This window comes from Colletes gigas, unplaced genomic scaffold, assembly GCF_013123115.1.
Source record: "Colletes gigas isolate AHSC1104 unplaced genomic scaffold, ASM1312311v1 Colletes_gigas_Sc00012, whole genome shotgun sequence".
Lineage (NCBI taxonomy): Eukaryota > Metazoa > Arthropoda > Insecta > Hymenoptera > Colletidae > Colletes > Colletes gigas.
In genome coordinates, this window is record NW_025106641.1 from 4176462 (window position 1) to 4204308 (window position 27847).

General features: G+C 35.6%; 6 protein-coding genes and 1 long non-coding RNA gene across 9 annotated transcripts; 2 read left to right on the top strand and 5 right to left on the bottom strand.

Moving 5' to 3' along the window:
- Positions 1-466: 466 nt before the first annotated feature.
- On the bottom strand, positions 467-7959 carry LOC122399122. 2 transcript variants are annotated; one of them, XR_006259246.1, is made up of 4 exons: positions 7827-7959; positions 3491-6979; positions 1680-3365; positions 467-1607 (listed from the first exon to the last, which is right to left on the bottom strand). It is a non-coding gene; the product is annotated as an uncharacterized LOC122399122 (long non-coding RNA). The 2 variants fall into 2 exon arrangements; XR_006259245.1 differs by having other exon boundaries at positions 1680-6979.
- On the bottom strand, positions 6986-7820 carry LOC122399121. The gene has a single exon (XM_043399546.1). The coding sequence runs from the start codon at positions 7614-7616 to the stop codon at positions 7215-7217; it is 402 nt and encodes a 133-aa protein (XP_043255481.1). The 5' UTR covers positions 7617-7820; the 3' UTR covers positions 6986-7214.
- Positions 7960-10013: 2054 nt separating the features above from the next.
- Positions 10014-12274, bottom strand: LOC122399120 (aarF domain-containing kinase 1). 2 transcript variants are annotated; one of them, XM_043399545.1, is made up of 2 exons: positions 12203-12274; positions 10014-11650 (listed from the first exon to the last, which is right to left on the bottom strand). In XM_043399545.1, the coding sequence occupies exon 2, from the start codon at positions 11643-11645 to the stop codon at positions 10077-10079; it is 1569 nt and encodes a 522-aa protein (XP_043255480.1). In that variant the 5' UTR covers positions 11646-11650; positions 12203-12274; the 3' UTR covers positions 10014-10076. The 2 variants fall into 2 exon arrangements, with proteins under 2 accessions (XP_043255480.1, XP_043255479.1); XM_043399544.1 differs by lacking the exon at positions 12203-12274 and adding an exon at positions 11772-12092.
- A 166-nt stretch (positions 12275-12440) lies between these two features.
- On the bottom strand, positions 12441-18768 carry LOC122398873 (ubiquinone biosynthesis monooxygenase COQ6, mitochondrial). The gene is made up of 8 exons (XM_043399133.1): positions 18425-18768; positions 18149-18339; positions 17794-18033; positions 13606-13713; positions 13476-13538; positions 13092-13402; positions 12672-12954; positions 12441-12588 (listed from the first exon to the last, which is right to left on the bottom strand). Exons 1-8 carry the CDS (start codon positions 18609-18611, stop codon positions 12544-12546), a joined length of 1428 nt encoding a protein of 475 aa, XP_043255068.1. The 5' UTR covers positions 18612-18768; the 3' UTR covers positions 12441-12543.
- On the top strand, positions 14584-17737 carry LOC122399208 (transient receptor potential channel pyrexia). Its single transcript, XM_043399711.1, has 6 exons — positions 14584-14700; positions 14754-15055; positions 15124-15303; positions 15363-15648; positions 15741-16118; positions 16196-17737. The coding sequence occupies exons 1-6, from the start codon at positions 14584-14586 to the stop codon at positions 17735-17737; spliced, it is 2805 nt and encodes a 934-aa protein (XP_043255646.1).
- Positions 18769-18884: 116 nt separating the features above from the next.
- On the top strand, positions 18885-22197 carry LOC122398872 (protein FAM161A). The gene is made up of 8 exons (XM_043399132.1): positions 18885-20096; positions 20166-20369; positions 20445-20606; positions 20697-20918; positions 20997-21260; positions 21351-21473; positions 21552-21696; positions 21765-22197. Exons 1-8 carry the CDS (start codon positions 19543-19545, stop codon positions 22188-22190), a joined length of 2100 nt encoding a protein of 699 aa, XP_043255067.1. The 5' UTR covers positions 18885-19542; the 3' UTR covers positions 22191-22197.
- Positions 22198-22324: 127 nt separating this feature from the next.
- Positions 22325-27526, bottom strand: LOC122398934 (melanization protease 1-like). The gene is made up of 7 exons (XM_043399203.1): positions 27288-27526; positions 26493-26915; positions 25710-26408; positions 23686-23864; positions 23346-23625; positions 22983-23254; positions 22325-22893 (listed from the first exon to the last, which is right to left on the bottom strand). Exons 1-7 carry the CDS (start codon positions 27349-27351, stop codon positions 22546-22548), a joined length of 2265 nt encoding a protein of 754 aa, XP_043255138.1. The 5' UTR covers positions 27352-27526; the 3' UTR covers positions 22325-22545.
- Between the last annotated feature and the right edge of the window lie 321 nt (positions 27527-27847).

The window sequence follows — 27847 nt, forward strand, 5'->3', positions numbered from 1 at the left end:
GCTATGACGTCTAATGTTTATAAAATGCTAACTTTTATAGGTGACGTGATGTTATATAAGAATTTCATCTAAATCACTATTTACAATAAATTAAATGATCATTATCTCTTACAAAAAATTCCAATGTTGAATCTTTCCCAACGAAGCATCGATATTAGGTACTCCTAGATCTTCAATGTTGAAATTCTGTCTTCTGTATCTCGTTAAGTCCCTCGATTTAAGTACTTTTAGATCTTGAATGTGAATCCTACGAAATCTGGCATCGACATCCTATCCTCTTCTTTTACATTTTGCATCTCCTTCTTTCACATCCAAGAAAACTTGGCCTTAATATATTTTCTCCCGTTTCGTCTACATCCCCCGAAGTCCCGACGTTGATACCCTCCTTCTTCTGTATTCCTTGAAGTCCCGACGTTGATATTCTCTTCTTGTGTATCCCGTGCACTTCCACGTTGATATTCTTTTCTTTTCTGCATCAGGAAGTGCTGAGATTCGATATCCTTCTTTGTCTTTTGCATCCCACGATGTCCTATGGTGAGTACATCTTCTTCCGCGTCCCACGAAGTCCCCCGCGTTGGTGTCCTTCTTCCGCATCCGAAAGTCCCACGTTGATTCTTCTTCCGTATCCGAAAAATACCTGGTGCTCGACATCTTCTTCCGCATCCCATGAAGTCCCACGCTGATCATCCTCTTCTTCTTCTTCTGCATCCCGCAAAGTCCCCACGTTGATATCCTCTTCTTCTGCATCCCGGGAAGTCCCACGTCGAAATCCTCTTCTTCTGCATCCCACGAAGTCCCACGTCGATATCCTCTTCTTCTCCGTCCCGCGAAGATCGGCGTTGACATAATTTTTTTTTTATGCAAATCCTTCCAAGATGTTTCCGTTACTATTCTTGTACTCTTAGTAGGATTTTCTCATAATGTTGTCTAATTAAAATGAAACATCTTCCATGATGGTTACAAGTTTCGTCAAAATTCTCTCCGGTAACGTTTTGCAGTCCTATTATCCCTTTTACGATGATCCACAATAAAAATGATCCATACCACTTAGAATTTTACATCAAGTCGTGATGAAAATTCCAAATTTTTTCTATAAACCAGGAGAGTTCTACGTACATTTACAAATTATTTAGTTATACATTTTTTTTAAATACTTTCTTAAAGTTTCGTTGTGCATTTGTTCCATACTTTTGTAAAGTTTATTATTTTATACTTTGTTAATATCCGTTGCGCATTTTTTCGGAACTCTCAAAAGTTCAGTTATGCATTTTATCAACGAGTTGATGCAGTTTCGTTATGCATTTCTGTTTCCATCATTTCATTTATGCATATAGCAACAAAGTTTGTCCATAAAACTGTTGCGAAAATATTGAAAAATTATTCAATATTACCATCAGTTTTAATAATGTGGAAACATATTCTTATTTCCTGAAGTCTGGAATTCGAAAAATTTGACATCCTTGATAACGCATTTATGCGCATTGTTGAAGCGTTAACATTTTATTTTATTATTCGAAACCAAAGGTTAGAAGTACTGAAAATGCATTGCTAGATAATATTCGATGGAAAAAACAACATACTGGAATCACAATATCTAGCAATTAAATCTGAAAATTAAAGAGTAAATTTGTTAGTTCGATTCTCCGTGCAATCAACTGCCCAGATTATAAGATACATACTTTTTTAAATAAGAAAAGAGGGCGATTTTGCTGGAACTCTGCATCGATGACCCTCTACGCTGCGTCAGATTGCGAAATATCCATTCAAAGCCTGTTGAAAACCACAAGAGAAAACCTATGGCCGTCCACTCGAATTTGACACGCAACTATTACTCGTGATCCCATCGAAGAACGCAACGAACGATCCAGTTTGTGACTCCAACTCCAAACACGCGTACGATGAAAGCAGCCTCGACGTAGTTCCTTCGTTTCAAACAGGATAATGTCCCGCCAATTTCTCGCCATCAGAAGACAGGAAAAAAAGCCATGCATTTAGGAATTCCATTCCAAACTGCTTTCGAGTTATCCAACAATCAATAGAATTACGGACAAGCCAACAGACCAAACCCCATACGCAGATAGTTGGAGATTAGAAGACCAGTGCTGTATTTTGTACTTCAAATAATTGACCATCGTTCGATATTCCCAGAAGTGCATTCACCTTCCTTATTTTGCACGAATTCATACTCGAAACCGGGTTTCTAAAACACTTGGTTAGCTTTTTCGGGCGGGGAAACACTAAAGACTTGAAATAAAACAGTGTTGGTGGAACTTGATTTTGAAACAGAACAATCTATCCTTTGAACTGATATGTTCTTTAAACGAATCATTTGGAATTTGTTGCAGCTTTCTTGAATATTCAATTCACCTTAAACGTTGACTGATATATTGAATGTAGTTGTTTCGCAATAGTCGTACGTAACGCGACCAAAATTTTTTATATACAAATTGCCTTTCTTTTTAGTTAAATCGTTTTCTCATTTTCTCTTTCGAATTCTGTTTCTATGTTGCTGAACATTGTACTCTGGAATATAGCTAATTTGCATAGGATTAGTATACACCACCCCCCCCCCTCCCCCCCCCCAACGCACCCCCACTAATGGTATTTATTTGAAATTATACACAATCTATAGTTATACAAAATGAACTGCACGAACAGAAATTACAGAACATTCGAAATATTCGGATCAACAAAAGCAATCAAGCATAATACATAGCACTCAGAGCATCACCATAAATTTCGAACTAATGGCATAAAAATATTCTAATCACAAACTCTAAAGAATTGTCCATTGTGTTTTAGAGAAATATACATTGAACGATTATTCACTCACCAAAGTTTTACTACAATTAAAAGCCATTTCCTAACATACTCTTTAGGTTTCCAATACTTGTAGGTTTTTTATGCCAAGCATCATTCGATCATTTTATGCTTTGTCACCATAAAAGCTTGAGCTGTTGCATTCTCCATAAATGTGTTCTTGAATCTCACATAACCACATAAACTCAATATAAAAGGCGCATTAGCAGATAGCAAATATACACTGCAATACTATTAGAGGACTTCTTGTGCACTTATATAAACACTATGTCTGAACTTGAAAACGTAACTAATAAACCAGAACTTGTTCGCGTAACTACAGTTTCAGAGAAATACTTCTGAAGTTTATAAAAACATAAGCTTGAACAGTCCTTTGTTCCAAGTCCTTGCATAATTTAATTATATACATTCCTTTCAAGTGGATTAGAAGTACACATGTTTTTTTAAAAAGAAAAACAAACTTGTCACAATAACACTTATCACAAATTTCCTTTCAGAACATATCTGTATTAGCAAGATGGAAAAATTCTAAACGACTAACGAATCTGCAAAAGTTACACCCCACTCTTAAAATTCGTTAAAATTTAATTTATAAAAAAACAACATCTTTCTTTGGACCAAATGATAAAATTCAATAAAAAAAAAAAAAATTATGATTTGAAACTGTTACCTGATAATAGGAGCGCAGGCGACGTCGATTTTCTTGCTTTCATCGATGCATTACTTTTCATTTTAAAGCGAAAACTAACATTTTGTAGTGATTTGTTGCATATACATACTTCAGACAATAAAAACTCATCCACACAAGTGTACTTTTTCATTAATATTGTTTTCAATATTTTCAAGAGCTTCGAAAATTCTGCTAATTGTACACGATTTCCCTTTTCCTAACAGTGTGATAAAAATATTGTTCATCTAAGCAATACATACATGTATAGAGATGTATATCACAGCCACTGTCTTCCTGTGGAGTAATGGCTGAATATGGAACTCATACTTTGGTGCGATATTTTCTTGCATTTTCTGAAGCGAAGATCACAAAAATCCACCCGATAGGGTACACCCAAAGAACATTCATCGTTTAAAGATATAAATGATCCTAACTTGGAGATTGAATGCTATATGCATGTATATATATGTATATATATATATATATATATATTCAAGGCTTTATAACACTACCGTGCTCTGCTACCATGCTTCAGTTGATTTTGCAACCAAACAACTTCAAACATACGGCATCTGCTAAACTCTCTCTGTGGAAAAAGGTAAGATTGTTTTATACACCCCCCTCCCATCCCGCCATATATCTCTCAACAAATATGATCAGTTGCATAAAAATTTCTAACGAGTCATTTATAATATAACAAATGAATCCAAACTATCAATATATATTAAAAAAAATATATTAGATTGCGTCACCTGGTTGATCTAAAATACCTTATTGAAGATAGTATTAAAATTGAATTCAAAGTGGTTAATCAACACATAACATGCTCTCCTCGCAACCTCTTCTTTTCTCGTTAAACGATCGTCTCCGTATCGTCTTGAATATTTCTAAAGAATCGAATATATTGAAAAATCGACGGACTTACATTGGCACCGTAAATATAAAAATGAATGGCGGTCTTCCACTATCAAGTAATCCCGTCCGAATAGATTTCGTCCATTGCGAGAAGAGATACGTAACGGCATCGCTCCTGTAGCTCACAATAACAAAGATTGTGCATCCCCAAACCCCTACATTTTCCCCATAATACGTCTAATATTTACAGTGTATTGTTCATCATATTAAACTGTTACCTTCTTCCACGATGCCTGTATCTCTTTAAAAATGCAATTTTTTTTCTTAATATCGGAAATTCCTCACCGCAAAATACGTTCAGCATGATTATGTATCAGGATCCAGTTAGGATTACAAAGTGCATACTTTAAGATTATGAAGTGCGTGGGGGGTTGATTACACGCGCTCTTTAGCCAGTTTAGCTGAAACATAATATTTACCGCCCCCCTACGACCCCACCTGCCAAATCTTTACGTAAAGCATACTATGTTGTACCTTTGTAACATGAACGCGACACGTTCCAGCAATAGAAATGACTGCCTGTAGTTGTTTGCTTTCAGTTGAGCATCGGAGATACGAATCATTCAGGTACTCCTGCAGTATAAAACAAAAGGCATCCGGACAGAATCACCCCAAGAAGAGAACATTTAAAAACGATATGTATAAAATCGTAATATTTGATACCACGCTCCAATAATTACGAGTCGAATTCGTTTTAAGTCGTCCATTATTCAAACCTTTAGCTCATGAATGATAATTGTACAATGAATAACTTTTTGCATATATTTCCAAGATCTCTGACTCGTATGTTGACATTTCTTCCTTGTATTTAAATTACTGCAACGTTCCATTTCCGTGAAAATATCAAATACATCGTTTACGGGTTATATAACTTAGAAGTTCAAATATATCTGCCATAATCTGCCATATATCACCGCATTCCTATTGTTGTCAAAAGTGAAAGGCAACTCCACACAGCCATTTTGTACGAATGATTTTCTGCGGTAAAGAAAACTTGCTCAAAATGTCCCCCTCCCCCTTTCCCAATACCCAAAACTTAAAAAACCAAGTATATCGAGTACGTTCTTCATCTCTTGCATTAGTTTCAACTATAACGTGAACCGATACCTCTATCCTTTCCTCGTATAACTCTTCTGCATACCTCTCGTCAAGAAGCGTTATTTTACATTGATCTAGAACATATATTACAAAAATCTTCTTGTTCTAGCACCGGAAGAAAAATTCAGGAACGATCTCAGATCTGTGGAAATAATTATCCAATGGCATAACGCCCCAAAAATACAACCAGTGTAGCACTTATTAAATTATAGCAATTTCCTAATTGGTTTTGAGCCGTTTTTTTAGATTTCGCATGCTCGTATAAAAATTAGGTGTACTACTTGCGATAAGTATCTGGCCTTTCTGGGTCGTCTCGATTCGACAGACATGCAATGAATTACTCTCTCCATACCTCGGGGCTATTATCCTAATTCAAATGGGACAATATGCAGTTCTTTGGGTGCCTGGCTTAGTTGACCTCGCGTTGTACACGTCAATAAGCAGAACACGTGTATAACTTGATGGTGCAAGCATCAGGATAAACCTTTTCTGGACCTGAGAAAACACGTTTGCACAGGTAACGGACAAAAGGGAGTAGCTCACCAAACAGGGCTCAAGTTTGCTGCCGTTTTTCGTAGTGAGTCTGTGTATCACGCGCCAGATGACTTTGGGACTAGTCGGATGCTTGGTTGAGATACAGAAGTGCGAACGTAAGGTGTTTATGTGTGACTTGATCGCCGTGCAACTCTCAGCCGCAACGCTTCATGCGCGAATTTCTAGAAACAAAGACTTCGCCCCTTTCCTCATCCCATACTAATATGCCTCTCACCACCACTCCTCTCATCTCACTCTTATTGGTTTTACAGATAGGCCAATGACGTCGCCGATGACGAGCAACAGCCTGGACGACATGTGTGCGGATCTCTTGAGTGCGATAGAATTTTGTAAGGTGTATGCCAGACTGAAAAGGATTTTCGGTATTAATAATGGTGAATTAAGTGATCGTACAGAATAAATTGTCAATTATTTTTTTTTAACATTTATTCCTTCAATTCTCTGCTCCTCTTCTGCTGTATCACAATATTTACAAAAGAATTTTTAAATTAACACTGCATATTATACAAAGTCTACGCACGAAGTTTTTTCATCCTTTGGAATAACTTAAACACAGTCAGTACTATTCGTTAAATCTATAAAATAATTTAAAATAACTGTACAAATTTGTTTTCTAAAATTATAACGCTTTCATACAAATGCACATTAATCAATGGAACTGCAGTATTTCTGTAAAAGTAAAATTAGCCGAAATCAAATTGCTCCTCAAACACGTCCTTTACAAATTTTGTACTTCCATCATTGGTAAACATTACAAGAATATTGCAAAGAGAATGCATTGGTTCCGATACAGTTTACAAACCAAACTGGTGAATGGCGTAGAGACTAGAACATGGAATCCCCGTTCCCCTGTGGTACAACCAGCATCACTGCAAACAGCAACTCCCTCCGCCTGTCCCATTGCCATCTCAAACGGCGAGACTGCAAGTAAAAAACACCCAGATATACACCAGGATAGTGATGTAAACTTCTAGTCCAGCGGCACCAACATAATATTATGTTGTACCGCCTATTGGTATCGTGACTTCGTCTGGCTGCCGTTAGTCAACGTTTGAAGTACTTCATTGACAAAGCTGCCGATGATCTTCGAAATCTGGATCTCTCAGAGACGTCCTTAGGTTTTTCAGACCTGGTCGCCAATTTCTTTTAAGTTTCTTCATCGTTGCAACGGTATTTTGATCTCGCCCAATTTGGACATGAAATTGTCCAGGCTACTCAACTCGGGGCACAACGGCCCCTGCCATGGATTCTCTTGATACGATTTAAAGTTTCTTATGTTCTCGACGTTATAAAAACCGCAACTCGAATAACCAGCCTCTTTCAGAAATTGCTTCTTGAACTGCTGCCATTTTGAGATCCTGGTCAGTTGTTTGCTTCGTAATTCGTGTTCCGCCTTGAAGAGAGCACTGGTCAGCACCGCCTCGACACGCAAATCGCGTTTGCGATTACGACGACACATCAGTTTCTTGCATCGAACTCTACTGATCCAATTAGCCAATTGTTCAGTGTGACTTGGTTTGTCGATATCGATCTCCCGAGGTCTCGTCGTAGCCACCATGATGATCCGATTGTTATTAGCTTCTTCGATGACATACGTGTTACCCCGATAGTCTTCTCTCCAACGTTGACGCACAGTACAAACCGTTTGGATGTTAAAATTTCTCGAAAGATAATAAACTAATTCAAAGCTGATAATATAGTCACGCTCTCTCGCGGTTTTTTTTAAACTTTTTCACCTAAATGTTGAATAAGTAAGAGAGACACCAACCTGCATCTGGCTCGTGTTTCTTCTCGAACGACGAAAGAAAGTCTTCGCGATTACAAAGAGAAAAAACTTTAAACTAGCGAGCAAGATACAACCTCCACCGTTTGAAGATGACTCAGGAAATGCCAGGGCTCCGCCAGTTGGGGGGATCTTATATACCCCCAAGCTCACCACTATGTGGTGTCCTTACGCGCGATCAATAAAAAATAGTCCCCTGCAAATCCTTTGATTTACGTAATTTTCATGTAATATTTGCAAAATAAGTTCGATTAATTTACTTTCTAATACGCGTCTAACGATTTAAAAGTTACATTTCTCATAAAATTTGCATATTCGTTAAAATTCTTCGATTCTAGAAACTAATTTACAGCGTAGGAACGCGTCGCGCGGTCGACTCACCCCCCATCAATCGCGTGCCTTCTCGGGTAACGTCATATGCTCTTCCGTTGCAGATAATTCTCAACGTTGCCAAGTTTCTTCGCGTCATTTCGATCAATATTGTTACCTTCGTTATTTCTATCGTATCTTCTGAATTTTTCAATTGATTTTGCATATTATAAGTTACAAATATCGTCACATTTTCAGAGACGAGAAATAAATATATTATATAATTATTTAGAGTTTGGTTTGATTCCGTTACACCGCTACATAAATTAACGATGCAACGTTGAAGAACGTAATTGTGATATTCCTAAATTATACAGTAAAACAAGTTTATTTTAGAACGTAGCGCTTATACGATGATCTTATTATAATTTGTAATAAAATGAAGTGTAAATTTCGATAATGCTATGGAAATACAAAAAGAAATTACGTTTAATGCTTGTACACAAGTAATTCGCTGCTTTTTAAACAATCTCTTTAAACAAAAAGTATAGAGGAAAAAGTTGAATGGCTTAATAATGTCCATTTTTCTACAATTTCACCTTTTTCATAACTCTTTCTAATTTCATAGCTAGCCTTATACATACTACGTAGAAGCCACAAAACGTGGCAACGCTGTTAAGGGTAACTGTGTATTCATCCAACAAATGTATGAATAAGGAAAGGACGCTTTCCTTTCTGCGTATTTGTATTCTTTTATAAAAGGAAAGATCACGTTTACTGAACATACAAAAATTTAAGACCTAAAACGCAACTGAATAAAAGAATAATTTTTAAATGCTTTAGTTTGTAACAAAATTCCTAAAATAAAGTATGGAAATGAATTCTAACTGTTAAAGTTGTATTTAATCAAATGAAATTGATTAAATTTTATACAAGAGCTCAAATTTGTATCTATTTGTTTGATTTATTATTCATGGATCAATATCATAGGTCTCGCTAAAATGCGCATGTGATCCATGCATCTTTTACTTTACTTATTATGATGTACTAAAGTTTGTACGAATTAGGTATATACAATATGACTAACGAATGACGCAGAAAGAATACGTTCCAAAACGTTTGTGTATTTAGCTTTCTTGGAATGTATAGATAGTGTTTCATCGCTATTATTATGATTCTATTTTTATAGTTATGCCATTATAATTTAATTATACCGTACACATGCAACAAAAATATAACTAAATCAAATTATTAGGGTCAAAGATTGAAGATTAATAAGAACAATAAAGTTTATATGTTGTCCTTTTCCTCATTATTTTATTGATATCAGAGATAAATTATATATTAATGAGATATACAGTGTACAATGCAATAAATAATGCAATGATTTATTGTTAAACATATTTATTGTATACATAATTTTCATGTTAAATATAACAAACAATCAAATATATATTAATCATTTTAGTTTGTATTTAAATAATACGTATATATTTCCTGTTCATGTAATAAAGAAACAACAAATTGAGAAATAATAATAAATTACAAATATGAAAAAAACACATGTAGTATAACTATGTATGTACATATTTATAAGAAACATTCGATGTTATTCTTTGACTATTTCAGTGGCACAATGAATTTGTGCAAATAGTACAAAAAATATAAATATTTGTACTTATTTAGTATAGAAACAATACAATTATACACAGAAATAATTGCTTTGTATCTATTCTGTTTAGTATATGGAAATGAATAAAAACTATTTATTCACATATATTCTACAGGAACACTTGCAAATTTTATCAAATTATTTTTTTCAATGAACACAATTAAAGTGTGCTCTAAAAAATATTTAATTACATCATTAAATTAACTACATGTTTGATTTACATAAAAATATTTTCTACCTAAAAAGAGCTCTTCTTAAAAAGCATAAAATTCATTTTTCATAAGTGATTCTATAGATTCCTTTATATCAAAATTTAATGTTCCTAAATACACATAATATAGCGATAATTTGAAAAGTATCCATTGTTTAGCTATGGAAACTTTCCATCTTGCCCATGTATTGGTGCATGATTTCAATTTTTCTTCATACACAGAATGTATACAGCATTTTGACATCTCCATCATGCCTGATTTTCTAGATTCTGTTTTCAAGGAATATTCTATGCAACGCATAAGATCATTTGTTTTAAGAATCAGTAACATTTGTCTATTCACTCTTTCCAGTACATCACTGATTTGTGGTAGCAAGTTTGGTATTTCCTTTTGAAATTCTTCTTTTTCTTGCATATCGTATTTGGTTTTCTGTACACCAGCCATAATTGTATTCCAAGATCTGCCCGATACCATGCAAGCCAGTAGCCCATACAAGTCTGCTACACCTAATTTAGCACAATGCATTTGCATTGCAGATTTATCACCATCTAATATTGCTAACCAAAGTTTAGAGTATTCTACTCTAAATTCATTAGAAAGGTTTGCATACAATCCATGATCTAGAAGTATAATTTCTGTTTCATTATTTTTTTTCCTAACTAAGACATTACCAGGATGCGGATCGGAGTGTACAAAGCCCACAATAAATATCATATGACTGTAAAGCCGTCCCAATTTGCTGCTGACTTCGTATGGATTTAAATTATTGTTTTGAATATATTTCAAATCATTGACTTGTCCTCCTTCTACAAATTCCATTGTTAGAACACGACGTGATGATATCTCCCAATATATTTTTGGAATTTTCAACCAATGGTAATGTGAGAATATTCTTTGAATTTTCTCAGCATTTTTTCCTTCTTGCGTGAAGTCCAATTCTCTAGGAATGTTCTTTTTGGTTTCATCAACAAGCCAATCGAATTTAAAGTCAGGGAAGACTAACGATGTTAATTTTACCAAAACTGCCATAGTCTTTATATCTACGTAAGAATTAGTTTTGACCGCACGATGTTGAATTTTGACAGCAACAACATTACCATCTTTTAATACAGCTCTATGGACTTGTGCTAAACTGGCAGTACCTAAAGGTACAGGGTCAATACTCTCAAATATTTCATAGGGATCCTTTTTGAAGTCTTCTTTAATAACAGTAATTATATCTTTAAAAGACGATTGTGGTGCTGAACTATGCAATACTCGCATAGTATTAACATATTCTGGTGGCAATAAATAATCTAAAGCACCAATATGTTGACCTACTTTTATATAAACACCTTTGTTGGCACAGCAAAGCTCTAGAAGTCTTTCTGCTCCGTACTTGTGTGCTTTTGATTTTAAGTCCTGATATTCCGGAGTATTTCGGTTCAATTTATTTGCATATAATTCATTCTGATAATGTCTACCTATTATAAAAACAGTAACCGCGGCACGTCCTAGACGTACAATTCCTATAGATCCAAGATCGTATTCATTTGCTCTCAAGGATGCTAAAGTGCCTAATCCGATTACTCCAAGTGCAGCTGTTTTTAATAACCTCTTAGACATAAACATTGTGACTAAAAAGAAAATGAAATAATAAAATTTTTGTTTGATTTGTACCATCAAGCTGAAATTAAATATTATTTATACAAACGTTTCAAACATGACAGTTTATAACCTACCATTATATAAACTTACTTTAAAAGTATAATTGAAATTCTTCTTGCTTTGACGAGCCTTTCTTACACGATTAAAATACGATTATTAATGAAAAGTTATGTAATACACTTGTAATTTCTGATTCAGAAATTGTTTATCAAATTTAAAAAGAATATAATAACCTAAGCTATTTACACATCAAAAGTATTTTTGGAAGTTTGCATTACAAAATTTGTATTTGTTAGAATGTTTTAATCTTTTAATTTTTGCTTCAAAAATATCCAGTTAATTTCATCGAATATTTCCTTATATATTTGTTTTTTCTGGAAAAGTGACATGATAACCTGTTTCCATTCATACACTATTAACCTTCAACCACGTGGAATAACCGAGAATTTGCATAAAATCAAAGTATCTTCTTACATTTTCAAATCTTTTCATATTGTTATTATATAAAATATATTACTCACCGAACGTGTTCAATATTTCAAGCGAATTATTAAATGTGTTGTCTTTTGTTAAAATGTTAATAAAAATTTTATGAACATTTCTTCATCAAAATTATATAAATCATTTACAGTTAAGAGTAGAATGTATGAAAGTAGTATTTATTTTTATTTTTTATGTTTAATACTGTAACTGTTTGTAATCAACAACTATGTAAACAGAGTATAATAAAATTATATTTACACTTACATTCTAGATTACTTAATTATACATCATAAATATTCATTATCGAAATCTTTATTACAAAAATAATAGTCATACTATATTATTACATGTACAAATATTTGTGTGAATTGTAAAAATATTATTGGTTCACTGTTGTACCAGAAGCATGTTCTATCAGAGTTCTCTGAAATAAATCCCGTTAGTTTAATTAATATAAAATCATGAATATCGCATACTTTTAGTAATCTATATTGTTATATATGTTACCTTTATCATTGGAACAGCATTTGTTAATTGTAATCCTAAACTTCTAACTAAGACAATAGGAGCCGCTGTTCCTTTGTACAACCTATGTAACATGTCAATAGCAAACATTGTTGGAACATTATATCGTTGTCTCAAAGTTTCGTATTTCTTTAGATACATCATATCGCCTAAAACCGCTCCATTTATAACAGCTTCCGCAAGTAGCTGAACCAATATCGTAATATCTCCGAAACCTAAATTTACACCTTGACCAGCCATTGGATGGACTCTGTGTGCTGCATCTCTGAAGATTTCGTATACAATTATTGGTGGATATTTTATGTAAAAATTACTTATACATTATATAATGCAAACGTCACATTAATACAAACTTACCATAATATATATTTAAAGTATTTTTAATGTTATTTGTTTACTCACCCTACTAACACAGTTCCTGTTTGAACATAGGACACCGAATGGCCAAACTGTAAAGGAAAAGCTGCCCGTGATCCTTCTATAATAGCTGATATCGACGGTTGTAATTGTCTCATTACGCCGGTTTGTAAAGATAAACCTTCAAGTAATTGTCGAAGTGCTTGCATACCACTTTCGACCATACCGTCCTTTGGATAGATTTTCCATAAAGCATTGTTTATACTATCAACAAATTCTTCTTCTGAAACTTTTAAAAGTTTTTTTGCCTCATCCGTTGGCAGAGACCATACAAGAGAACTAAGAGAATCTGTTAACTATAATAAAATTGGAATCAGTGTAATAAGTTTTTAATTAATCTTCATTAATTTGTAAAAATATAAAAATTACTGGGAGTAGTGCTATTGGTCCTGTTGGTAGAAATCTCTGCCATGCAACAATATTTTCTGTAGGCTGAAACAAAAATGTAATTAATATAACTTGGAAAGATGCAGTACTTTTGCGATAATATAATTCTTACTTCTGATAATTTGAGAGTAGCAACTACACCTAATTGATTGTAATCCCAGTTCACATATTGAGTACCCATAGACTTTCGTACTAATGAATTTGTACCATCTGCTCCTATCTATAATAAACGTTTATTAAGATGAAAATATTTTAATACGGATGAATAATACGAATCAAATTTATTGTATCGTTATACTGAAGGGAAATTGAATATAAAGTTATGGGGGTACTTTGTTGGAGGAAGGGGAAAAATTAAGAGAGACTAGCAATACGTCTGAAAATAACTTCAGTTCTGTGCCGCGTTTCAATGGAAGTACTGAATGTACTTTTAAACTTCTTTACAACCCAGTCTTAGAAGAAATATTTACTTTCGATATATAACACTTTCCTTACACTTTTGATACTCATTAAATATTTAAATTTCATAGTGTTGTACACATGTCAAGTATATATTATTGTATTTCAGTAAAAGAAAATAATTCAAGAATACATCTATAATTTAAGGCTTTGACTTACTATATTTTTATTTCATAAACTTTAAAATATACTATACAACTGTGCACATTAATGACATCATGGCAAGAAAATAGGATACAAAAATAATTGTTACCTTTAAAGGATGTTATTATCAGTTAGATAAAGAAGTAATTTATCTTGGAAGTAATTATACAAAGTGTTAGTAACTATTAGTACTACTAAGCAGTAGAAGAAATATTCTATAAGGAAAACATTTTGTAATAGGAACTTTCCTCTTGCTATACACTTCCACCAAGTAGTGGAATCTAAATATATGCCAGTTGTGTTTTATAAACATCAAGGAACATGTGTGGTCTTACTCTAAACTTAAAGATGAAGGCAGATGGTGCATAGTATGCAAGTATTAGAAAGCTATAAATTTACATACATTAAAATACAGAAAACAACATGATTAATACAATTATTTAGGTCATTAAATATTTATTGAAAAAACAAGAAGAAATGAAGTAAGATGTCAAATCTAAAGAAAAGATCTCTTCTACATAGATGTTTAAGTAATCCCGTTTCTCAAGATGAATTAAATACAGCGAATACAGTAACAACACCCTCCATCATTATTAATGATATAGTAAGTATGATAGAAGAGGTTGAACGTTCTTTGTTTAATATAAGTAATTTTAGGAAGATTGTGAGCATATTTGGATGACAAATATGAAAGAAAGTAGTATAAGTTCTGAAGACAGCTCTGAGTCTATTGCCTATCATATAAGAGAAAGACAAATAACAACTCTGCTACCATGGAGCAAAGAGGAGATTGTTTTGGCACTATCTAATCTTCCAGCAGGAGAACATGCACTTTCTGTTATTCCCACTCTTCATGGTGACACTTTGCATAAAGTCCTAAATGAATTTTTAAATACCGATTATAACGATGAAACGAGATTGAACATTGAGAAAAGTTTTACACCTTCATTTGTAAATGGGTAAAATGATTATTGAATTAACAATCAAGCAATTATAACGAATATAATTCGAATTCCGTTTAATATAGATGCTCACAAAATGCATTAACCATTGAAAATGAAGCAGCAGCAAATGCAACTATTTTACAGCTTTTTATGAGATGGCCAAATACTTGTCTTCTAATTGCTTGCTATATGGGCCATGTAGAAATAGTAAAAGCTTTATTGAACAAAAATGCAAGAGTTACAGCAAGGGATAGCGACGGCAGGTATGAAGTAAAATAATAAAAAAATTTCATTTCAGAGAAACTATTTTTCTATGTTATAGGACACCATTACATTTGGCCGCTTGTGCGGCCTCGGTAAAAATTTTAGAAGAGTTATTAAAGCACGGTGCAAATCCATGCGAGTGGGACTTTAATAAAAAATGTACACCATTGCATTGTGCTGCTGCTAGAGGAAACATCGCTTGTGTTAAATGCTTAATAAAGTCACAAGCGGATGTAAATGCTGGATTGTTTGGCAAAAGCCCTTTGTACTATGCTGTTTTAAGTAATGCAGACGACTGTGTTGAAGCTTTACTGCAAGTAGGTGCCTGTCCTAATAATCCACAGGTATCTCCATACGAATATTACTTAAAATATTTAAAGCACTTTACTTATAATCCAACTTTTCATTAATATTTCAATGAACGACAATTAAACAGGTTTATACGGAAACACCATTGCATGTAGCAGCGGGTTTAGGTTCGGTTACATGTACAAAATTATTATTAAATTATGGGGCAGATGTAAGAGTTCAATTTGGTTCGACGAGGTCGACTCCGTTACATTTAGCAGCAGAGGAAGGCAGCATAGAATGCACAAAATTATTGTTAGACGCTGGTGCCGCATGCGAGTCAAAAAATGCAAGAGGTCAAACACCCCTACACCTGGCAGCCTTGTCTCAATCTGCAGAAACTTTAGATATACTCATAAAATATGGTGCTAAAGTGAACATAGAGGATAATGACGGCCGTACCCCATTGCATGCTGCAGTTGCAAAAGCTACTAGAGGAATAGAACTGGTCAAGATTTTAATACAGGTTCATATACCGATTAAAAAAATTATCTTAAAATCCTGTAACTGTTCAAAACTGTATACTTTATTTTATTTTAAAAGGTTGGTGCTTTGATTAACAAAGCAGACAAATATGGCTATACACCCTTGCACATTGCGGCGTTGAACGAAAGTTCATCAACAGTGATGATGTTATTATCAAATGGAGCAGATGTTACTGCTAGAACAAAAGGTGGAATTTCTGCATTAAGTTTTATTGTGCGCAGAACACCGGATATATTACCGCGATTCATTTCACGTTTAGACCAAGCTATATCTTTACATGACCACGAATTGGGTGATGTTGATTGTGAATTAAGATTGGACTTTAGGTCATTGGTGCCTGGTGGCAGGGGAGAGACAGATTTAATGCTGTGCCTTGTGGAAGTCGGGCAAAGACATGTATTGAAACATCCTTTGTGCGAGAGTTTTCTCTATTTGAAGTGGTTAAGGATTCGTAAATTTTTTTTACTAAGTTTGATATTTCATTCCATTTTTGTTGCATTTTTTACAGCATACATTGCAGTCACATACTTTTGGAACATTGAGAAACTTAACAAAATACTTTTCTGGCCGGTATTGATATTTACTATAACGCTCGCGAGCAAAGAATTTTTCCAAATAGCACATGGTATATGGTGTTATATCAAAAGATGGGAAAATTGGCTTCAATGGAGCGTTATTTTAATATCGGGTATAGTATTAATTATGCCAACCCGTGATTGGCAACATCATGTAGCTGCTTTAGGTATTTTACTAATTTGGATAGAATTAATGATGGTGGTTGGGAGATTTCCAATGTTCGGCCTTTACATACAAATGTTTACTCAAGTGTCAATTAATTTTTTCAAATTTCTTGGTGCTTATATATGCCTCATAATAGGTTTCTCTTTAGGATTTAGTGTATTACATAAGAATTATAAATCATTTACTAATCCTTTGGTTGGTTTGTTGAAAACAATTGTAATGCTGTCTGGTGAATTAGAATTTGAAGATGTATTTTTTGATGACGATGCACCAGTATTATATTCTGGTACAGCTCACTTAATGCTTTTAAGTTTTGTTATCTTGGTTACAGTAATTCTGACAAATTTAATGATGGGCCTTGCTGTATCAGATATACAAGAACTCAGAAGATGTGCGGGATTAGACAGATTAGTACGCAGAGCAGAACTAGTAGCACACTTAGAGAGTATGTTATTTTCTAAACTTTTGGACCATGCTCCAAAAAGATTAATGAAAACATGCAGGCATGGAGCACTTCTCTTACATCCACCACATCATTGTGCTATTCATATACGGCCTAACGATCCCCGTGAAAATCGTTTACCGCGGGAATTGATAAAAGCTATTTATCGCTTAGTAACCGAAAAAAGAAATCGAAATACAACCATAAAAACTACATCCAGACATAGTACGAATAATACCGAAGCCAGGAATTCTAAATTAAGTAGACTTTGTAGTACAACATCTACGAATGATAATAATCAACAGCAACTGAGTGAATTAGTTGTTGAATTACAAAGATATTCATATAATATTGGTGCACGTCTAGATAATTTAACTAACAAAATAGAAAGCCTTATTACAGATTACAGTAATTGACTAAACTACATAATGTTTGATATATTACATTACCATTATACTTTTTAGTTACTTACCAATAATTTGGTACTATATTTTTTTCCATTTTGTAACTGTATCTCTGCATCGTCCCCTTGTAGTTTTGGCAATTTAATAGCTTCAACTTTGGAGTTATATACTACATTCACATTGTTTTTATCTGCCAATTGTTTGTCTACAGCATGTAGTAATAAATCATTTTCAACTATGTAAGCAATTTCTTGTGATAAATAATCTTCATTGAATTCGATCATGGCATTGGAACAAGCATCCCAAACCTACTGAAGATCTTATACTTTAATTGGAACAATTATAACATTATTATAAGAGCTAAAACATTATAAATATTTTTTATATTTAGGTCCTAGTTCTTGTTTTAAATTTTTATGGTACCTGCATCTTGCGAACTGCGCAACATCGTGTTGCTTCTATATGTTGCCAAGCTCCTATACTTGAAAGCAAAGTACGTGTCTGTTGATTTAAAGCAACTACACGATTGGAATATTGTTCTTGCAGTTTATATTCATGTTTTTTGCCACCTTCTAGTAAAAGGATGCTCTTGTTTTCAAGTCTTCTATTGTTTGCTATTTTCGAAATGTAAATAAATATTCACGTCGAGAATCTTTTGTAATAATTATCAATAATTTAAAAATAGAGGAAAATACTAACCTATTGCACACGCAAGTGTAGTTCCAACCATGCCACCGCCGGTTATAATAATATCGTAATTCTCATTGTTTTGCGTAGCTGCGCATCTATGTCTTGTTATAATTGTTGTCGCATTAGAACCTATACATCGTTGTGAAATTGGTCTTAAAATCCCACAACATGTCATTGCATTTACAAAGGTCGCCATTTTTAAAGATTTGGTATTGCATGTCAGATATAGTTAAATCACTGACATAGGATACTTTGAGAAAAAGACTTTTAACATCAACGAATTTATAAGGACTTAACTATGAATTAAATTTAATTCATATCAGAAAGATGATCATGTATTTTAGATTTTAAAGGATCATCGAACATGTAATCGATTATATTTGAATCATTATGAGTAATGATTTATTCGTTTCAAAATAAATAGAGTTTATCTAGAAAAATTTGAATTATTTTACTGTCATATCGGCTTTAATAATTTTTAGCTGTTTGCTATGCAAAATTCGTCGCTAGTAACGTTTCTTCTTGTTCACCATGGTGACGAATACATCGGCGAAGTTACATTGATCTTTTCTAAGAGTTGCTTTTGCATTGTGGTTGAAGCGTCTCAAAACAAAGAACGTTTAAAACGAAGTTTGTTGTAATTTCGATAAATATAATAAAAACATATATTGTAGAACAACAATGAATTAACAATAATGAATTAATCTTTTATTTTTAAATTTTTCCGCCAATAATGCAACAGCTAATACTGCACGATTAAAGTAAATGTTAAAATAAGAATATAGGCAAGTATTAATATTCATTTGTTTAAGAATTATATAAAATCGTTTCTCGTACACGTAAAAATGAACACAAAAGTTGTTATGATCGAAATTTGAGAATTTGTTTTGTAAAATATATTGATCCAATTGGTGAGCATCGAAATTAAATGCGCGGGATTTATAATACCTCTTAAACCGTTACAATATTGAGCTGGGTGTTTAAATTCAATTAATTATTTAAAAGAAAGATGAGAGTAATTATAATATTCCTGTGTAATTGAATCTGATGAATGTTTCTAAGACTTTAATATTCTGTTGTCTATAATTATGGATGTACAATTGATAATGCAATTACTTTAGTAGGCAATGACAGAGCACAGGGGCACATCTTTTTACAATTCCTGTGTAAAAGTTCCAGTGGATCCTTATAGTAGACAGCCAACACCTTCTTATGAACGTCCTATGGTTACAAAATGTAACAATAACGATAATGCTGATAAGATATGTAAATTAAATTTTGCAACAGATGATCAATTTGTCAGTGACTCGGAGATATCAAATCCTAGAGAAATAGTCGACAACTTTCTAGAATTTCTGGGAAGTATACCAGATTACGGTCAAGTCCATCATTTAACAAACGAACAATTTAAACAAAAAGTAGATTATTTAAAGAGGAAACAAAAGTTATTATTAAAAAATTTACAAAACTCACTCAATGATCGTAATAATGGAAATGTATCCAGATTTTCAGTATCAAAGTACAATCAACGGTCAGAAACCAAAAGCAGAAATGATATCAATAACTTGAAATTAAATGGCAAAAAGTGTTATTTTGTAGAATCCAGAACAACCAGTCCTATGCTTTTCCCTTCTGGTAAATTTATTGGACTTGTAGAAGATCAAGATCTATTAACAAACAGGTATATATTTAAGTACAGGTGAGTTTGTTTTACTGGTTTTAGATTCTAATTTTGTTTCCATGCGTCTAGATGTAAGCAAAAAGACAAGGAAGCTAAGACAATATGTAATGAAAAAATACACTTGGCTGATAATAGTTGGAGGACATGGAATAAATCAAAGAGCTATGATAGTATAGAAAGTGATACAGAGAGTGTGGAGACAAGAAGCTTGCCAGCTAGTAGCTCAAAGGAATGGCATCCTACTGTTCCTAAGCCATTCAGTTTCACTCTGAGGTAACATAGAAGATACATTTCTTGCGTTAATAAATTGAAAATATAATTAGAGAACCTACATGGTAAACATTCTAGGGAGGAAGTGGAGAAGTACATGGCACATGCTGAAACAAAGGAACTGGAATGCAAAAACGTTAATAACAAAAAAAGTTCTTATAGAAAACGTCATATAAGACCAATTCCCCTTACATCTAAAATTCCACTTTATAACAAATTATTAGCTGAGAAAGAAGAACGGTTCGTTTTTATCTATATTTTACATATTTACATTGGTTCTGTCATGACACATAATCATGTATGTATACTCTTTTGTGCCTGTTTTTTTAGGAGTCGTATGATCCGCGAAGAAAGCGTCTTAAATTTGATGTCTCAAGTACGCCCCTTTAGGCTCGAGTGTGACCGTCGAGCCTGGAGATCTTTAACAAGGTCTAGCCCGGAAATTCGTAGCAAAAGCGTTAGCGCGTGTATGAAATTCAAGGCTAAACCTGTACCAAAGAATCTCTTTAGTACCGACATATATGACCGTATGCTTGAAGACGAATATTACAGGTCAATATAATATGTAAAATATTGTTTGTAAATTGATCAATGTAAAAATGATTAACGAGAATTGACAGTAATTTCCAGACAACTGCAGAAAAGAGTAAGGGCAGCGGAATTAATGAAGTCTTCTTCTTTACCTCCGTCAATGGCAAGACGAGAACGCGTCAAGTCCGCGTGCACGCGTTTACAGAGTACAGGCAAGAATTGTAATGAAAGTAATGAGAGTAAAAACTCCTCGCAACTGTCGAATAATACATCAATGCCATTAGAAAGGTGTAGATCAGCGATGTCACTTTTACCACTGCGAGGAAATAATTTAGCAGCAATTTTAAGATGCCAAATGTCTCGGTACCGCAAAACTGTTTATAATTTCAGCGATCATATGCCTTATGTACAATTTGAAGGCAGAAAACAAGCATTCTGATATTGATGTTGTAGAGAAAAATTAGAACGTGAAATAAGAGAGAAAATGGAGGCGAAACGGCGAGAGCAAGCGATAAGAATGAGAGAATCTATGATTGGGCGAAATCCGGTGTGGAGAGCTTTGAGGTCCGCAGCAAGGTACGACTATTTTGAAATAAAATTGCTACGTGGTTAACTTTATCAACATAAAATACTATAGTAAAATTAACTTATAAGACACGAACATGAGAGAGATCTCGATATTCGGACTTCTCTGCGTCGCGATGAAGCGCTCGAACAAGCGGAGCGTCATCGATTGCAGATGGAGATGATGTTGGATCGCGTGACTCAAATACCAACTCTATTCGAACGTCACTCTCAGGTGAATAAAACTTATTCTCATCCGAATGAACACCAAGAAATGGAGAATTTATGATAATGCTTTTCTAGACTTATCAGTCCTTCATAAAGACGCGACAGAACGATGGCCGGAAATTTTCGCAACGGAAGAAAAAGAAAAAGCAACCTTGTCAAAAATCATGTAGCATAGATTCGTACATCGATTATGAAAACATTTCCAGGCCAGATTCTGGATCATTGATTAGTTCTTCTGGAACGCTCGTGTCCACGAGTCAATCGTCGAAGTCATCGGATACATCTAGATCGCATGCTTCTGACAAGTCTCTGACTAAATCTCAAAGTTCATTTTCTAAGAAGAAAGGCGATCGTGGCCAATTAAAAGTTTCTATAAACGAGACGGCGGAACTAATCGAGGATCAAAGTGAAAACGATACGTTACATAATAACGCAAGTGTTTCCAAAGACGATCGTAATGAACATAAATTCCAAAGCGACGAGCACGATACAGAGGGATAGTGATCGGGTACGTAATTGTAAATTTTAGTCAATGCTGATATACAGGGTGTACGGCCACCCGTGGGAAAAATTGTTTCATACGTTACCGGTAAGTTTTCTAACCAGACATCGCATCACGTGTACTAAAATAGAAATTCAATCTACGATGATTTATTGTAACATTGTTATAAAAATTTAGAACGAGAAAATGTCGCATTATACGATGCGATCAATACATGCGATCATGTACGCCCAAATGCTTTGATATATAATAAACGTGGCTTGAAATTTGATTTGTTGCTCGTATTTAAAAAATATGTCAAGTCCTTAGCTCTATAAATGCAGTATTAACATTTTATTAATAGAATATGTTACTTTACGGCCTAATAGTATTTAGAATCCAGTCCATGTAATATTCAAGCTTGGTGTAAACTCCGGGTACTCCATCCGTGCCACATTCCTTAAGTCCGAAGCTAACGATCCCGTACTGAACGTATTTCACATTACTGTTGTACGCTATTGGAGCTTGAAGCGGCCCACCGCTGTCTCCCATGCAAGAGTCCATGCCTTTCTTACCACCCGCGCAGATCTGTTTGTACCAGATTTGTGCCTTTCCGCTGTACGTTTTCGCGCATTCCGTGGTATTAATTGGCGTTAATTTTACTTGCAGCAACGTTTGACTACGTGGTCCAAGTTCCGTCGCACCCCAACCAGTCACCGTTACCTGTCGATCGTAAATGGAAATAAACAATATCAACCATAAGAACAAGAATAGAAGAAAGATATATTTATTCATGAGAAAACCGCGTTTACTTTTTTTTGATTGAAGGTAGCGATTGGTCCGATCGGCATGCAAATTGGTCGCACGTTCTCGGGCCTGAAATCAGCGTCTCCGTTCAACCGAAGGAGAGCAACGTCGTTTTGCAATTTCGTTCTCGAATATTCCGGATGAAAGTGGACGCTCTCCAAACCAAAATCTTGGTATCTCTCGGCGCAGGCGATCTCGAGGCCATTCTCGTCTCTGTCGCAGTCGCGTTCCGTGGTCAGATCGTGCTCACCGATCCGTACTCCGATCAACGTGAGGCCTAAAAGTAACATCGAGGCAAATAACATGACGTCTATTGCAATCTTAACAACGTTTGTTTTCTTATTATCGGCTGGATACGATTTACGTACTGTTGGGTAACGATGTAACGCAATGAGCAGCGGTAAGTACATATCGTTTGTTGATCAGCGATCCTCCGCATCGGAATTCCGGGATCTGTCTGCCGGTGTCGTAAGCAATTAACGCCATCCACGGGAAATCAAATACGCCAGTCTTGTTACCGCCAATGATTTTCGGTATCGTTGCCGGTCCGCATACGTCTTCGTTCAGCAGCCGTAGATTCGGATGATTTGAAACGTCGGGTGGGTCGGTGACTTCGATGAACGGAGTTGGGTTTTCCGTAACAGTTACCTGGATTTACAATCGTTCTTTTAAAAAGTTCAACTAAATCAGAGGCACAAGTACGCTTACCTGTTGCTCGCAGCACACTTTGGGATTTTTGCCCTCGAAGCCGCACTGCAAGCTGTTCAAATAGTTCAGCACATCTCTCGACAGGGGTTTTTGTTGTTCGAAAATTTTTATCACTTGTCGACAACTGTATATATTAACGCATTCGCCGGGTTTGTTCTCCGGCGTGAAGCACTTTTCTTCTGGAAAAAAAGAAGCCACATTTTCAGACGATATTTCATCATTCGTCGAGTCGTTCGTATTTAAATTTGTAGAGAGACATTATTTCGATGTTACCGCTATTTACGACGCGAAGTCGTAATGTTGATGTTGGATTAGTCACAAACAAAATACATGTACCGTGCGACTAATATTAGGTATCGCTGCGATAAGGTCACACCGATATAAAGAATCTGTGACATTTTAATCTCGGGAAGCTGGTGTATACAAACAGTGATTTTTTAAAATTCGAATGCCATAGTGCGATAAGAAGAAAAATATTTATCTATGTTCTGGAAGCGAGTTCTCTCTTGAATTGCGTATACATTAGCTTATATCGATCAAAGAAAAAACGATATTTTGCGAGCACCAAAACTTATACTTAAAATTGATTAAACGCAGTACAAAAATTAGAGGTACGCGGGTGAATTCAGAATCAACGATTTCACGGTGTTAACGGCTCAAAATGTTCGCCGTCAAATTGGTGGACGGTTTTTTTCGTTTGCCCGCGAAATTTTCGATTACGTGTTTACAAAATTTTTTACTCACGCGCAGTGGTCTCGTGCAGAATCACAAGTACAGACAACAGAACGTAACGAATCACGTTTGTATCGAACATGTTTTCCCGTTTTTCGAAATTGATTCAAAGGGTCGTTTCTTTCGCACCGTAATACGGACGATATTGTATGTATGTTCTCGTAAGATCGCGAGGAATCACACGCGATTGTTTCTCTCGTCGATGTTTCTGGTATCGCCGATAAAAAAAATGAAGTTTCAGTGTTTTCAGAATCGGTAGCGTCGTGTACTTAGCTCGCATGTAATTTTTCAAATCGTCGTCGAAGCGGACAAACCAGTTTTGAAAAGTGTTTATTTGCTACTTTCGCGGAGGACGAACACGCGCGATCGTCTCCGATGTACTAACTGCTGCCATCTGCTGAGTTTCGTGAGTCTTTAAATTGAAAAGAAAAGTGGTTGAGGTAGAAGGGGCATACGAGGAAAATCCACTTGACTAATAAGAATGCATGGCTTTAAATCACGACCGATGCTCGATTTGATTTTTTTCGACAAACTAGTTACAGTGTTTCCCCGGAAAACCGACGAAAGGAAAGACGATATTTTTCTCTTTGTTACCTTACATCTATATTTCAGTTGTTTGTTTCCAAGAATGCCGTTCTTGCCATTGTGCCTGTACGGTCTATTAAAGTGACTCAGGGATTCCCAATTACAACGACAAACACATTTTACGCCGTACAGAGACAATACGATTCACACTAGACGATAACGAATGATTATATCATAACTGGATTTTTTTTTTTTTAATCTAGCGTACCTCAGTCGTTACAATAAACACACAGAGCACAGAATCATTGTAAAACTGTCTAAACGTACGCGTATGCGAAAATATAAATATGTACACGATTTACATGATTTTCTCTGTGACCTGTGACAACGATAACCTTTGAAACTGATAACGATATAGCAATTCGTACAATGCAGATATAGCGTAATGACATCATCGTTGCAGACGGAAAACATTTTTTCTTCGATTAATGAAACGCAATACAATTTGTATTCATCGACGCGTTCAGCAAGGAACATATTGTAAAAACGAAAAATTAAAGCTTAAGGAAACAATCTACTCTTTATTGCAATTATTGTTACGGCATTTGAAAATGCATGGAGTATATTCTATACATGCGTCGTGATTGAATCAAGATTGCCTCCTCTTTACGTTACAAAGCTGACGATTACTGTGAGAATACTCGACTTCCGCTGTAAACTGGGAGAAGCGATAACCCAATTGCGGACCAGAGTTTAAGGTCTCATTTTATTGAGTATCCAGGGTAAGAAGTCTATTACTTTAGTATAGACACCAGGCCATCCAGGCATGCCGCAAGGAGACGGACCGAACGAAACGACACCGACGACGGACCATCTTCCAACGCCGTCGCGGCTCCGTTCGAGAGACATCAGAGGTCCACCGGAATCACCTCGACAAGAGTCCTTTCCCTTCTGTCCACCGGCGCAAATCTGTCCGTAACCAAGCGACACTCTAGCATTGTCGTAAGTCTGTCTGCATACTCCCTCGTCGGCAAGGGGCAACGAAAGCTTCAGCTTCACGTCCGACGCTGAGCTGTTCTCCGTCTTACCCCAACCAGCAACGAACAACTTTTGCCCGAATGTGGCGCTCTGCGGCAAGCATATAGGTTTGATGTAATTGGTGAACGCGACGTCACGAGTCAATCTCAAGAGGGCAATGTCGTATTTCTGGTCCCTCGATAGCGGTCCGTAATTCTCGTGGGCGATTTGCTCTTCTATCCCGACCGTGATCGGATCGTCCGAGCAGATCATGGTGGTCTCCCCGTCTTGTACGCAATCGGGGTCGGTTTCGGTGTTGTACTCCCCCAAGCGAACGCTTTCCAATCGCCATGTCGTTGGTAAATCCTTGCCCTTGACACAGTGGGCCGCGGTTAAAACGTAACGACGACTGATGAGGACTCCTCCGCAAGCTGTAGATTTGCCGTTTGCTAAAACAGACACGATTGTATACGATTAATGATATTTCATTCTCCCACGATACGTATCGACGAGTTTGATCTCGGTACACTTACGTTTCAGGTATTCCAGGAGCGCCATCCAAGGGAATTCGTCGAGCTCCGTGCGTTCCCCGCCGAAAATTCTCTGAGACAAATCTTTACCGCAATCGGTGGGAAGCAGAGGATTATCGGATAGATTGTACTGCACGTTTGCGTCATTGTTGTTATCGCTATCCGGCTGCACGGGATCCAGATTTGGATTCTGATTGTTCGGAGGGTAAAGTTGATCTCGCGATGGAACGTTTGGATATTGAATTAGGCAACAGACTCGAGGAGTATTGCCGTCGAAGCCGCACTGTGACTGTCTCAGAAAATTGATCGCTTCTTCTTGAAGTGGTTGCATCTGAAGTATATTCAGCAACGGTGGACACTGTCGTATTCCGATGCACACGCCATTCACGCCATCGGGTGTTAAACAATTTGGCGTTACTTGATTTTCTGTAACGAGAAAACATCATCCTATGGAAGCACAATAATAACTTTAATTATTGTCTGGTTGAGCATCTCGCGTGACAACCTTGAAAATAAATATGAAACTCTCGTAAACGCCATTGCATATTTTATTGGAAATTCGCGTCGTATTTTTTTAAGATGATTGCTTCGATACAGCGGCTGGTTATTTCCGTCGTTTCGTAATTCTGTCCCAAGCTAAGAAAACATCGATTATACGTGCTTTGTGAAACACTGCTCTACGACGTTGCGTATATCACTGTCAACTTTTATATTTTGAAACTAGCGGGCGTGAAAATTGTTATCGCGATAAAGCACGCCGATCTAAACAATATCGATGATACAGTCAGTTTTACTTACGGGCATTGACAGAACTAAGTAGCAATACTTGAAGAAGAGCACCTAGGACAAACGATTTGACCATTTTCGCCGCGTTGTTGACCGCGAAGAGGATAATTGATCGTCGAGGAAAAGAATGTAACTTTTGTTATGAATGGCTTTTGATGCAGATGCAGATGCGATGTATGTTAATTTGATGCGCCAGTAAGGATTGCAACCGTTGTGCCGAAGATCAGGATGCCGACTGAGAGTATCGATGATAGAGTGACCGGAGTCAGGGCCAACTGGTTCCCCCACTATTTAAGCCTGTTTCGACTGACAATGAGTAATCCGCCTATGATTTCCTTCTTTCCTATGTTTTTTAATTTATCAGCATTTTCGTCTTCCTGACTTTTCTGTCTTCGAGTTCGAATTGAACTAAGGTTTTTCGACTTCGTCCAATTTAAACTGTCGAGCGCGCGCTCTCGCACGTCATCGGTAAAAAGACATAAGTGAAACTCTAAAATGGTCAGCACGGTTGTTTTTGTATACCTATTTATGGATTTATATTGCCAGCATATGATACGATTAAATAGAAGTAA